At 41.0% G+C, this 15,034-nt stretch overlaps 1 protein-coding gene across 4 annotated transcripts in view; it reads right to left on the bottom strand.

The window, feature by feature from the left end:
- Positions 1–361: 361 nt before the first annotated feature.
- Positions 362–15,034, bottom strand: part of LOC139412201 (formin-2-like) — a 58,090-nt gene continuing 43,417 nt past the window's right edge. For all 4 annotated transcript variants that reach the window (XM_071159022.1, XM_071159038.1, XM_071159046.1 and 1 more), the window contains 4 exons: positions 14,577–14,628; positions 4,876–5,025; positions 1,813–1,894; positions 362–1,405 (listed from right to left, as the gene is read on the bottom strand). In XM_071159022.1, the coding sequence (XP_071015123.1) occupies positions 1,379–1,405; positions 1,813–1,894; positions 4,876–5,025; positions 14,577–14,628 (311 nt within the window). In that variant the 3' untranslated portion in view covers positions 362–1,378. The remainder of the gene's footprint in view (positions 1,406–1,812; positions 1,895–4,875; positions 5,026–14,576; positions 14,629–15,034) is intronic.

Here is a 15,034-nt window from a genome sequence, read left to right as displayed (position 1 = left end):
ACTGGGCTTACCTGGGGGAACTGTCCAGGCAATAGGGCTTCAGACTGAGAAAAAAGAACCTAGTCTGTCTAAGTATCTGCCTGTGGATTTAAGAGCCACCTGTGAAATAATTTACACAAATATCAAGCTAGCCAGTAAAGAAATTATATTACTATTTTATGTATAACTGTTGTACTATAAATATATATGTATATGTCAAAGGATAAGTAGCTATAAATATATATAAAAATCTATTTCATGTGAAACATCTGTGTGGTCTGAATGCAAACAATGTTGTGGCAATAAAGGATATAGTTGACTAATGATGTTTGAGAAGAATAGGCTCAACAACTATTCAGATAAAGACTTTCAGGATGATTCATCTTCAATAAATAGTATTTTATCAGGAACAAAGGCGTTATTGCAAATGGGGACACAGTCACCAACAGCTCTACAAGGCTCATACAGAACATAGAACAGGAAAACAATTCAAACATACAAATCATACAGGATATGTCACATACAGATTGCATATCATTTTACATGTAATGTGGATAAGGTTATTTTTTTAAGTTGTAATATTATTTCAATATGTAGCTATGGTTCCATAATAAAAAAACAATAGAGGATGATGTGAAATCCTCATGACCTACTAAATACCTTGGTTCTAAATACCTTAGCAGCTAAACTCAAGTCATGGTTAAGTTCATGATTTATTGCATAAACTACAACTGTACATCACGTATCATCCTTCTATGAAACTACAGTGTATGATAAACTGATTATTGTCACAATGCAAGTTTTCACTAAGCAGGTCTGGTTTCCATACAGGTTGTAATGTAGATTAATTGAATTGGCTCATTTGTCATTAACTAGCTCAGTGTGCTATAAAGGCACTTGACTTGCTGTCTGGTAAGCAAATATATATACAAGCTCACTGTTGTTCTCCTTTTTATACTGGAAGGCAGTGCAGGGATGGATAGAAATGGCTTATTGAAACATGATTGTCTTAACTGGTGTCTTCTATCAAATGCTACAGGGGATAGGCTGGATACCAGAACATGTGTGTCGCACTGTAAAACGATGCATGTCTCATTAAAATGGCATCTGTCCAAAAATAATTAACTGTTTAATTAATTATACAATACTTACTTTGGACTTGGGAGAAATCTCTCATTGACAGATAGCGCCAAAGCATGGTACAGGGTTTATATCAAACTTTCCAACAAGTATGTTGGGCATACTTACATGTATAACCATTTGGATGACAGAAATAAACTATTAAAAAAAGAAAAGAACATAACATATTTTTAAATACAATAGCTAAAAAGAAATATCAGATTGTGTTGATCTCACTTGTGCAAACTTTTCCTGGGTAAGACTTCTCCAGTCCATTGGCTCAGATCTTCTGACCGAGTTTGGCTTTCTGTGGAATAAAACAGATGGAAGTGAGTTTCAGACATTACAATGGGGCACATAAATGAATTCACCCCCGCATTTTGACACTAAAATAAAGTGGTAACGGGGGTGGAGGGGGGATTTCTACAGAGATTTTAAAAACTAGGAGTGAGAAGGGGGAAAATACAGTTGTAGGATCTTAATTTGATCACTCCTTTGTTGTTGAGAATTTTCCATGCAGATGAGCTTTGTGATTTACATAAATCGACTATTCATTAAAATCCTATTGCTGCATGATTATTTTCTGTGACAGTAAAGGTCAAATTAAGTTCCTACATCTGTATTTTATGGGGAATAAAGAGACAGAAGATATACAGAAAGTGGTTAGGAGAAAATGGTTTAGGAAGAAGGAAAAGAGACTTAAAGAGAACTCACTATTCCAGAGGACTGTTTGGGTTTGACGCTGTACGAGACCTTCTCTCTGGCTTGTTTGAAAACCTCCTCTGCCGTTTTCAGTCTGAAAAGACACCACTAGTTTCAGCCATGCATTTGTAATATACACACGCTTGCATTTGAAATGTACCTTCTCCTAGAAATGGAGATAAGGTATGTTTGCAGTAGTAAAAGGTCAGGCAACTCAGCAGTGAGGTTTTCCAGGCAAGGTTTGGGTCTCTGCTGTTTATACAGGAGAAAGTTATGGGTGACCAGTTCCAATGTTTTAAGAAGCCCATTTCTGATCCACTGTAATGATAGAGATAGGTTTAAACCATTCAGTGGCCTGACTCTCAACACTGCACACTGTAAAAAAAACAAAAAAACACATTCTAGACAGTACATTCACGTGTGTGCGTGTTTGTCCAAATTTGGTATGCCTTTGTAGTAAGTCAGGTTGGGGGGGGGGGCTCTACATTTCCCAATTGTCTAGATGGTGGTAGGCCAAATAGGTAATGATTACAACTTTGTTTTAATCATTTCCCGCAAATTAACAAAACACAAGACATTACTTTTTATTTTTACAAGTACATATCACAATGTAATCTACATCCAGCAGAACGAAACAATTAGCATTTGTTGACTTTTCAAATGTTATCTCCAAAACCATCAAACCACTGGAAGCTAACAGAATCGCTCATGTGTTCTTTTCATTATTGGGGTTATGAAACCGATCTGGGTCGTTTCAACTCTTCTCTTTCTTATCTTGTCTATGAATTTGAATGACTCTGATAGGATCTAATAGTGAACATGTGATGCATGCTATTGAAAACTCATGTTTGGGGATCATTCATTCCAACACTGAAGATTCAACACTCATCTATGGCAACTTCTGACTTTCTGCTTGATATTTACCTCACAGGGTAGGTTCAATAGAAATATGAGTATATCTATATGAATCAAAATGTAAGTTTGTCTGATACATTTCCCTTCTACGAGATTATTACATAATGTACTGCATTCTGGGATTAATGGTGTTTGGTTGCTTCAGCATCCTTGGTTGTTACAACACACAGCATTCTCTATTGTTTCAAGGAGAGTCGAAGAGCTCAAGGTGCACGACATTTGACCTCCGTCAAGGTGCTTTATTCTTCACATTAAGCCGACAGATGGCTTCACATGGCTTGTCAAGGTAATGTGCTTGGTGTGCTTGAAGGTGAATGTGAAACAGTAGGTTCCTTGTGTTCCAGGGAGATATACAGTGCCTTCGGGAAAAGTATTCAGACCTTTTCTAAAATTGATTAAATCGTTTTTTGTCATTAATCTACACACAATACCCCATAATGTCAAAGCAAAAATAGGTTTTTAGAAATGTTTGCTAATTTATTAAAAGTGAAAACCTGAAATATGACATAAGTTATACGTTTTCAGACCCTTTACTCAGTACTTTGTTGAAGCGCATTTGGCAGCGATTATAGAATCGAGTCTTCTTGGGTATGATGCTACAAGCTTGGCACACCTGTATTTGGGGAGTTCTCCCACTATTCTCTGCAGATCCTCTCAAGCTCTGTCAGGTTGGACGGGGAGCGTTGCTTCACAGCTATTCTCAGGTTTCTCCTCAGATGTTCGATCGGGTTCAAGCCTATCCTCTGGTTGGACCACTCAAGGACATTCAGAAACTTGTTGAGAAGTCACTCCTGAATTGTCTTGTCTGTGTGCTTGGGGTCGTTGTCCTTTTGGAATGTGAACCTTCGCCCCAGTCTGAGGTCCTGAGCGCTTTGGAGCAGGTTTTCATCAAGGATCTCTCTGTACTTTTCTATGTTCATATTTCCCTCGATCTTGACTAGTCTCCCTGTCCCTGCCGCTGAAAAACATCCCCACAGCATGATGCTGCCACCACCATGCTTCACCGTAGGGATGGTGCTAGGTTTCCTCGAGACGTGACGCTTGGCATTCAGGCCAAAGAGTTCAATCTTGGTTTCATCAAACCAGAGAATCTTGTCATCTCATAGTCTAAGAGTCTTTAGGTGCCTTTTGGCAAACTCCAAGCGGGCTGTTATGTGCCTTTTACTGAGGAGTGGCTTCCATCTGGCCACTCTACCATAAAGGCCTGATTGGTGGAGTGCTGCAGAGATGGTTGTCCTTCAGGAAGGTTCTCCCCTCTCCAAAGAGAAACTCTAGAGCTCTGTCAGAATAACCATTGGGTTCTTGATCATCTCCCTGACCAAAGCCCTTCTCCCCGATTTATGAGTATGACCGGGCGGCCAGCTCTAGGAAGAGCCTTGGTGGTTCCAAACGTCTTACATTTAAGAATGATGGAGGCCGCTGTGTTCTTGGTGACCTTCAATGCTGCAGACTTGCCCCCATCCAACCTGACAGAGCTTGAGAGAATCTGCAGAGAATAATGGAAGAAACTCCTGAAATACAGGTGTGCTAAGCTTGTAGCATTCATAATAAATACAATACAAATACACAATCCTGTCTCGGCGCTCTATGGACAATTCCATTGACCTCATGGCTTGGTTTTTGCTCTGACATGCACTGTCAACTGTGGGACCTTATATAGACAGGTCGGTCTCTTTCCAAATCATGTCCAATCAATTGAATTTACCACAGGTGGACTCCCATCAAGTTGTAGAAACATCTCAATGGAAACAGGATGCACCTGAGCTCAATTTCGAGTCTAATAGCAAAGGGTAAATATATATATATATATTTTAATAAATGTGCAAACATTTCTAAAAGCCAGTTTTTACTTTGTCATTATGGTGTATTGTGTGTAGATTGCTCTTTTTTTCTAATCCATTTTAGAATAAGGCTGTAACGTAATAAAATGTGGAAAAAGTCAAAGCTCTGAATACTTTCCGAAGGCACTATAGTAGTAAAAGTAGACATGTAGATTTGACATGTACCGTACAGTCGACCTGTGGTAGGTCTGTAGAAGTTCAGAACATATATTGTACAACCCTCCCCAAAGTAAGACCCAGCAAAGAGTGGCATTCATTGAATAGGATGGACTCAACACACATAAAAGAACTGCAAAACACAGCTTGCACCAATCCTTACCGTTCCTGTAACCTCAGTTTGTTTTCCTTCTTCCAAAGATCTTTGAAATCAGTGGAGAACTCATGCCACACAGAAAACAGCGTGTTGGGAGAGACTTCCTTCTCGCCCGCCTTGGCCTTGACTGAAAAGAACATGCTCAGCTCCAAAAAACTGAGGATAGAGAGAACAAAAACATTAGATCAAACCCAAAATACACAAATTACAATAGTAGATTACAGAAACAATAAGTTATTGTGAAACCTGCAGGCTTATAATAAATATGTGAAATGTGAAAGTTAATCTTGGAAAAATAAGAGCATTTCAGAAAAACACTTGATATGGAAGTATGCTAAGTAAAGGTGACTGGGCATTTCAGAACACAAAGAAATACTAGAATGTATTAGCTGGCACAATCACATTCTTTCCTAACTCAATAACATAAAGTGATATTATCCCTCTACACATAACATTCCAAATGAATAGGTTATAAACCCTTTAAAGGGAATGAATCTCACTGTGCTCAAGTCTCAGAGACAAACACATAAAGGGAGAGAGAGACAAACACATAAATAAATGGAGAGCAAGAGAGAGAGACAAACACATAAAGGGAGAGAGAGACAAACACATAAAGGGAGAGAGAGACAAACACATAAATAAATGGAGAGCGAGAGAGAGAGACAAACACATAAAGGGAGAGAGAGACAAACACATAAATAAATGGAGAGCGAGAGAGAGAGACAAACACATAAAGAAAGGAAGAGAGAGCGAGAGAGACAAATATATAACACAAAGAAAAGGAGAGAGACAGAGAGAGACAACACAAAGAAAGGGAGAGAGAAAGACAAACACAAAGAAAGGGAGAGAGAGAGACAAACACAAAAAAGGGAGAGAGAGAGACAAATACATAAAGAAAGGGAGAGAGAGAGACAAACACATAAAGAAAGGGAGAGAGAGAGAGACAAACACATAAATAAAGGGAGAGAAAGAGACAAACACATAAAGAAAGGGAGAGAGAGACAAACACAAAGAAAGGGAGAGAGAGACAAACACAAAGAAAGGGAGAGAGAGAGACAAACACATAAAGAAAGGGAGAGAGAGACAAACACATAAAGGGAGAGAGAGAGAGACAAACACATAAAGGGAGAGAGAGAGACAAACACATAAAGGGAGAGAGAGAGACAAACACACAAAGGGTTGAGAGAGAGACAAACACAAAGGGAGAGAGAGACAAACATATAAAGAAAGGTAGAGATAGACAAACACAAAGGTAGAGAGAGAGAGACAAACACATAAAGGGAGAGAGAGAGAGACAAACACATAAAGGGAGAGAGAGAGAGACAAACACATAAAGGGAGAGAGAGAGGAAAACACAAAGAAAGGGAGAGAGAGAGGAAAACACAAAGAAAGGGAGAGAGAGAGGAAAACACATAAAGAAAGGGAGAGAAAGACAAACACATAAAGGGAGAGAGAGAGACAAACACAAAGAAAGGGAGAGAGAGAGAGACAAACACATAAAGAAAGGGAGAGAGAGACAAACACAAAGGGAGAGAGAGAGAGACAAACACACAAAGGGAGAGAGAGAGACAAACACAAAGAAAGGGAGAGACAGAGACAAACACAAAGAAAGGGAGAGAGAGACAAACACATAAAGGGAGAGAGAGACAAACACAAAGAAAGGGAGAGAGAGAGAGACAAACACATAAAGGCAGAGAGAGAGAGACAAACACAAAGAAAGGGAGAGAAAGACAAACACATAAAGGGAGAGAGAGAGACAAACACAAAGAAAGGGAGAGAGAGAGACAAACACATAAAGAAATGGAGAGAGAGACAAACACAAAGGGAGAGAGAGAGAGACAAACACACAAAGGGAGAGAGAGACAAACACAAAGGGAGAGAGAGAGAGACAAACACAAAGAAAAGGAGAGAAAGACAAACACATAAAGGGAGAGAGAGAGACAAACACAAAGAAAGGGAGAGAGAGAGACAAACACATAAAGAAATGGAGAGAGAGACAAACACAAAGGGAGAGAGAGAGACAAACACACAAAGGGAGAGAGAGAGACAAACACAAAGAAAGGGAGAGAGAGACAAACAAAGAAAGGGAGAGAGAGACAAACACATAAAGGGAGAGAGAGACAAACACATAAAGGGAGAGAGAGAGAGACAAACACACAAAGGAAGAGAGAGACAAACACACAAAGGGAGAGAGAGACAAACACACAAAGCGAGAGAGAGACAAACACACAAAGGGAGAGAGAGACAAACACAAAGAAAGGGAGAGAGAGAGACAAACACATAAAGAAAGGGAGAGAGAGACAAACACATAAAGGGAGAGAGAGAGAGACAAACACATAAAGGGAGAGAGACAAACACATAAAGGGAGAGAGAGAGACAAACACATAAAGGGTTGAGAGAGAGACAAACACAAAGGGAGAGAGAGACAAACATATAAAGAAAGGTAGAGAGAGACAAACACAAAGGTAGAGAGAGAGAGACAAACACATCAAGGGAGAGACAGACAAACACATAAAGGGAGAGAGAGACAAACACATAAAGGGAGAGAGAGAGAGACAAACACAAATAAAGGGAGAGAGAGAGAGGAAAACACAAAGAAAGGGAGAGAGAGAGGAAAACACATAAAGAAAGGGAGAGAAAGACAAACACATAAAGGGAGAGAGAGAGACAAACACAAAGAAAGGGAGAGAGAGAGACAAACACATAAAGAAAGGGAGAGAGAGACAAACACAAAGGGAGAGAGAGAGAGACAAACACAAAGGGAGAGAGAGAGAGACAAACACAAAGAAAGGGAGAGAGAGAGACAAACACAAAGAAAAGGAGAGAAAGACAAACACATAAAGGGAGAGAGAGAGACAAACACACAAAGGGAGAGAGAGACAAACACACAAAGGGAGAGAGAGACAAACACACAAAGGGAGAGAGAGACAAACACAAAGAAAGGGAGAGAGAGAGACAAACACAAAGAAAAGGAGAGAAAGACAAACACATAACGGGAGAGAGAGAGACAAACACAAAGGGAGAGAGAGAGACAAACACATAAAGAAATGGAGAGAGAGACAAACACAAAGGGAGAGAGGGAGACAAACACAAAGGGAGAGAGAGAGACAAACACAAAGAAAGGGAGAGAGAGAGACAAACACAAAGAAAGGGAGAGAGAGACAAACAAAGAAAGGGAGAGAGAGACAAACACATAAAGGGAGAGAGAGACAAACACAAAGAAAGGGAGAGAGAGACAAACACACAAAGGGAGAGAGAGACAAACACATAAAGGGAGAGAGAGACAAACACATAAAGCGAGAGAGAGAGACAAACACAAAGAAAGGGGGAGAGAGAGACAAACACATAAAGAAATGGAGAGAGAGACAAACACATAAAGGGAGAGAGAGAGACAAATACAAAGAAAGGGAGAGAGAGAGACAAACACATAAAGAAATGGAGAGAGAGACAAACACAAAGAGAGAGAGAGAGACAAACACACAAAGGGAGAGAGAGAGACAAACACAAAGAAAGGGAGAGAGAGACAAACAAAGAAAGGGAGAGAGAGACAAACACATAAAGGGAGAGAGAGACAAACACATAAAGGGAGAGAGAGAGAGACAAACACACAAAGGAAGAGAGAGACAAACACACAAAGGGAGAGAGAGACAAACACACAAAGCGAGAGAGAGACAAACACACAAAGGGAGAGAGAGACAAACACAAAGAAAGGGAGAGAGAGAGACAAACACATAAAGAAAGGGAGAGAGAGACAAACACATAAAGGGAGAGAGAGAGAGACAAACACATAAAGGGAGAGAGACAAACACATAAAGGGAGAGAGAGAGACAAACACATAAAGGGTTGAGAGAGAGACAAACACAAAGGGAGAGAGAGACAAACATATAAAGAAAGGTAGAGAGAGACAAACACAAAGGTAGAGAGAGAGAGACAAACACATCAAGGGAGAGACAGACAAACACATAAAGGGAGAGAGAGACAAACACATAAAGGGAGAGAGAGAGAGACAAACACAAATAAAGGGAGAGAGAGAGAGGAAAACACAAAGAAAGGGAGAGAGAGAGGAAAACACATAAAGAAAGGGAGAGAAAGACAAACACATAAAGGGAGAGAGAGAGACAAACACAAAGAAAGGGAGAGAGAGAGACAAACACATAAAGAAAGGGAGAGAGAGACAAACACAAAGGGAGAGAGAGAGAGACAAACACAAAGGGAGAGAGAGAGAGACAAACACAAAGAAAGGGAGAGAGAGAGACAAACACAAAGAAAAGGAGAGAAAGACAAACACATAAAGGGAGAGAGAGAGACAAACACACAAAGGGAGAGAGAGACAAACACACAAAGGGAGAGAGAGACAAACACACAAAGGGAGAGAGAGACAAACACAAAGAAAGGGAGAGAGAGAGACAAACACAAAGAAAAGGAGAGAAAGACAAACACATAACGGGAGAGAGAGAGACAAACACAAAGGGAGAGAGAGAGACAAACACATAAAGAAATGGAGAGAGAGACAAACACAAAGGGAGAGAGGGAGACAAACACAAAGGGAGAGAGAGAGACAAACACAAAGAAAGGGAGAGAGAGAGACAAACACAAAGAAAGGGAGAGAGAGACAAACAAAGAAAGGGAGAGAGAGACAAACACATAAAGGGAGAGAGAGACAAACACAAAGAAAGGGAGAGAGAGACAAACACACAAAGGGAGAGAGAGACAAACACATAAAGGGAGAGAGAGACAAACACATAAAGCGAGAGAGAGAGACAAACACAAAGAAAGGGGGAGAGAGAGACAAACACATAAAGAAATGGAGAGAGAGACAAACACATAAAGGGAGAGAGAGAGACAAATACAAAGAAAGGGAGAGAGAGAGACAAACACATAAAGAAATGGAGAGAGAGACAAACACAAAGAGAGAGAGAGAGACAAACACACAAAGGGAGAGAGAGAGACAAACACAAAGAAAGGGAGAGAGAGAGACAAACACAAAGAAAGGGAGAGAGAGACAAACAAAGAAAGGGAGAGAGAGACAAACACATAAAGGGAGAGAGAGACAAACACAAAGAAAGGGAGAGAGAGACAAACACACAAAGGGAGAGAGAGACAAACACACAAAGGGAGAGAGAGACAAACACACAAAGGGAGAGAGAGACAAACACACAAAGGGAGAGAGAGACAAACACACAAAGGGAGAGAGAGACAAACACACAAAGGGGGAGAGAGACACACACAAAGGGAGAGAGAGACAAACACACAAAGGGAGAGAGAGACAAACACACAAAGGGAGAGAGAGAGACAAACACAAAGAAAGGGAGAGAGAGAGACAAACACATAAAGAAATGGAGAGAGAGACAAACACATAAAGGGAGAGAGAGACAAACACAAAGAAAGGGAGAGAGAGAGACAAACACAAAGAAATGGAGAGAGAGACAAACACAAAGGGAGAGAGAGAGACAAACACACAAAGGGAGAGAGAGACAAACACACAAAGGGGGAGAGAGACAAACACACAAAGGGAGAGAGAGACAAACACACAAAGGGAGAGAGAGAGACAAACACAAAGAAAGGGAGAGAGAGACAAACAAAGAAAGGGAGAGAGAGACAAACACATAAAGGGAGAGAGAGACAAACACACAAAGGGAGAGAGAGACAAACACACAAAGGGAGAGAGAGACAAACACACAAAGGGAGAGAGAGACAAACACACAAAGGGAGAGAGAGACAAACACACAAAGGGAGAGAGAGAGACGGACACAAAGAAAGAGAGAGAGAGAGACAAACACAAAGAAAGGGAGAGAGAGAGACAAACACATAAAGGGAGAGAGAGAGAGACAAACACAAAGAAAGGGAGAGAGAGACAAACACAAAGAAAGGGAGAGAGAGACAAACACACAAAGGGAGAGAGAGACAAACAAAGGAAGGGAGAGAGAGAGACAAACACAAAGAAAGGGAGAGAGAGAGACAAACACACAAAGAAAGGGAGAGAGAGAGACAAACACAAAGGGAGAGAGAGAGAGACAAACAGAAAGAAAGGGAGAGAGAGACAAACACAAAGAAAGGGAGAGAGAGAGACAAACACAAAGAAAGGGAGAGAGAGACAAACAAAGAAAGGGAGAGAGAGACAAACACATAAAGGGAGAGAGAGACAAACACATAAAGGGAGAGAGAGAGAGACAAACACACAAAGGGAGAGAGAGACAAACACACAAAGGGAGAGAGAGACAAACACACAAAGCGAGAGAGAGACAAACATACAAAGGGAGAGAGAGACAAACACAAAGAAAGGGAGAGAGAGAGAGACAAACACATAAAGAAAGGGAGAGAGAGACAAACACATAAAGGGAGAGAGAGAGAGACAAACACATAAAGGGAGAGAGACAAACACATAAAGGGAGAGAGAGAGACAAACACATAAAGGGTTGAGAGAGAGACAAACACAAAGGGAGAGAGAGACAAACATATAAAGAAAGGTAGAGAGAGACAAACACAAAGGTAGAGAGAGAGAGACAAACACATCAAGGGAGAGAGAGACAAACACATAAAGGGAGAGAGAGACAAACACATAAAGGGAGAGAGAGAGAGACAAACACATAAAGGGAGAGAGAGAGAGACAAACACATAAAGGGAGAGAGAGAGAGACAAACACAAAGAAAGGGAGAGAGAGAGGAAAACACAAAGAAAGGGAGAGAGAGAGGAAAACACATAAAGAAAGGGAGAGAAAGACAAACACATAAAGGGAGAGAGAGAGACAAACACAAAGAAAGGGAGAGAGAGAGACAAACACATAAAGAAAGGGAGAGAGAGACAAACACAAAGGGAGAGAGAGAGAGACAAACACAAAGGGAGAGAGAGAGAGACAAACACAAAGAAAGGGAGAGAGAGAGACAAACACAAAGAAAAGGAGAGAAAGACAAACACATAAAGGGAGAGAGAGAGACAAACACATAAAGGGAGAGAGAGACAAACACACAAAGGGAGAGAGAGACAAACACACAAAGGGAGAGAGAGACAAACACAAAGAAAGGGAGAGAGAGAGACAAACACAAAGAAAAGGAGAGAAAGACAAACACATAACGGGAGAGAGAGAGACAAACACAAAGGGAGAGAGAGAGACAAACACATAAAGAAATGGAGAGAGAGACAAACACAAAGGGAGAGAGGGAGACAAACACAAAGGGAGAGAGAGAGACAAACACAAAGAAAGGGAGAGAGAGAGACAAACACAAAGAAAGGGAGAGAGAGACAAACAAAGAAAGGGAGAGAGAGACAAACACATAAAGGGAGAGAGAGACAAACACAAAGAAAGGGAGAGAGAGACAAACACACAAAGGGAGAGAGAGACAAACACATAAAGGGAGAGAGAGACAAACACATAAAGGGAGAGAGAGAGACAAACACAAAGAAAGGGGGAGAGAGAGACAAACACATAAAGAAATGGAGAGAGAGACAAACACATAAAGGGATAGAGAGAGACAAATACAAAGAAAGGGAGAGAGAGAGACAAACACATAAAGAAATGGAGAGAGAGACAAACACAAAGAGAGAGAGAGAGACAAACACACAAAGGGAGAGAGAGAGACAAACACAAAGAAAGGGAGAGAGAGAGACAAACACAAAGAAAGGAGAGAGAGACAAACAAAGAAAGGGAGAGAGAGACAAACACATAAAGGGAGAGAGAGACAAACACAAAGAAAGGGAGAGAGAGACAAACACACAAAGGGAGAGAGAGACAAACACACAAAGGGAGAGAGAGACAAACACACAAAGGGAGAGAGAGACAAACACACAAAGGGAGAGAGAGACAAACACACAAAGGGAGAGAGAGACAAACACACAAAGGGGGAGAGAGACACACACAAAGGGAGAGAGAGACAAACACACAAAGGGAGAGAGAGACAAACACACAAAGGGAGAGAGAGAGACAAACACAAAGAAAGGGAGAGAGAGAGACAAACACATAAAGAAATGGAGAGAGAGACAAACACATAAAGGGAGAGAGAGACAAACACATAAAGGGAGAGAGAGACAAACACAAAGAAAGGGAGAGAGAGAGACAAACACAAAGAAATGGAGAGAGAGACAAACACAAAGGGAGAGAGAGAGACAAACACACAAAGGGAGAGAGAGAGACAAACACAAAGAAAGGGAGAGAGACAAACACAAAGAAAGGGAGAGAGAGACAAACAAAGAAAGGGAGAGAGAGACAAACACATAAAGGGAGAGAGAGACAAACACAAAGAAAGGGAGAGAGAGACAAACACACAAAGGGAGAGAGACAAACACACAAAGGGAGAGAGAGACAAACACACAAAGGGAGAGAGAGACAAACACACAAAGGGGGAGAGAGACAAACACACAAAGGGAGAGAGAGACAAACACACAAAGGGAGAGAGAGAGACAAACACAAAGAAAGGGAGAGAGAGACAAACAAAGAAAGGGAGAGAGAGACAAACACATAAAGGGAGAGAGAGACAAACACACAAAGGGAGAGAGAGACAAACACACAAAGGGAGAGAGAGACAAACACACAAAGGGAGAGAGAGACAAACACACAAAGGGAGAGAGAGACAAACACACAAAGGGAGAGAGAGAGACGGACACAAAGAAAGAGAGAGAGAGAGACAAACACAAAGAAAGGGAGAGAGAGAGACAAACACAAAGGGAGAGAGAGAGAGACAAACACAAAGAAAGGGAGAGAGAGACAAACACAAAGAAAGGGAGAGAGAGACAAACACACAAAGGGAGAGAGAGACAAACAAAGGAAGGGAGAGAGAGAGACAAACACAAAGAAAGGGAGAGAGAGAGACAAACACACAAAGAAAGGGAGAGAGAGAGACAAACACAAAGGGAGAGAGAGAGAGACAAACAGAAAGAAAGGGAGAGAGAGACAAACACAAAGAAAGGGAGAGAGAGACAAACACATAAAGGGAGAGAGAGAGACAAACACAAAGAAAGGGAGAGAGAGAGAGACAAACACAAAGGGAGACAGAGAGAGACAAACACAAAGAAAGGGAGAGAGAGAGACAAACACATAAAGAAAGGGAGAGAGAGACAAACACATAAAGGGAGAGAGAGAGAGACAAACACATAAAGAAAGGGAGAGAGAGAGACAAACACATAAAGGGAGAGAGAGAGAGACAAACACATAAAGAAAGGGAGCGAGAGAGACAAACACATAAAGAAGGGAGAGAGAGACAAACACAAAGGGAGAGAGAGAGCGAAAAACACAAAGAAAGGGAGAGAGAGCGAAAAACACATAAAGAAAGCGAGAGAGAGAGAGACAACCACTTAAAGAAAGGGAGAAAGAGAGAGACAAACAGGAGAGAAAGATAAATAGAGAAAGAGAGAGCACACGTGAAAGTGACAAATGCCCTGGTTTTGTGCTTGATCAATACCCGGGAGTTTGGAGGGAACACATTCCTGCCTAGTGTTAACAGAAGCCTGGAGCCAACGCTGTCTACTCTGTCTCTGCTTGGATAAACAACCCAGACACTGGATGTCTTCAGTCTATCACAGGAGCCGCAGTAAAGGCCATCTATAGGTAGAGGTACATGTTCCATGTAGCCTGGGGATCTAAACATTGATGAAGGACAGTAAAGAGTGAACTTAGCTGATAATTTTGTAAGCTGTACTTACAAAATGATCATTGTCACAATGTTATCATACTGAAGCTCTAACAGCTGAAAAAATATAATCAGGTGTATTCTTACATCTTATGAGTGTTCTCTAGTTGTGTTTCTTGTGCCTCCAGATCAGTTTTTGCTGTGAGAGAAAAAATAGTCAGAATATAGGCATAATAAGCCACTCAACAGGACAACATCATACAGTAGGCAAAGTTCAGCAGTAATGGATCATTATAGAAACATGTGGCACTCCATCCCATGAGCTACTGTAGTTACCAGTTCAGTTACTAAGGACAACATGAAGATACAATGCGGTGATGATAACAATGTGGCGGGTTACACATAAACCATAAACAAGGTTTAATTATTAGTATTGATAAATACGCTACAAAAGTATGTGGACACCCCTTCAAATGAGTGGATTCTGCTATTTCAGTCACACCCATTGCTGACAGGTGTATAAAATTGAGCACACAGCCATGCAATCTCCATAGACAAACATTGGCAGTAGAATGACCTGTACTGAAGAGCTCAGTGACTTTCAA

The sequence above is a fragment of the Oncorhynchus clarkii genome, chromosome 1 (genome assembly GCF_045791955.1).
Source record: "Oncorhynchus clarkii lewisi isolate Uvic-CL-2024 chromosome 1, UVic_Ocla_1.0, whole genome shotgun sequence".
In the NCBI taxonomy this organism is placed as follows: domain Eukaryota; kingdom Metazoa; phylum Chordata; class Actinopteri; order Salmoniformes; family Salmonidae; genus Oncorhynchus; species Oncorhynchus clarkii.
The sequence above is the reverse complement of the archived record's forward strand: the minus strand, read 5'-3'. Positions and strand labels throughout refer to the sequence as shown.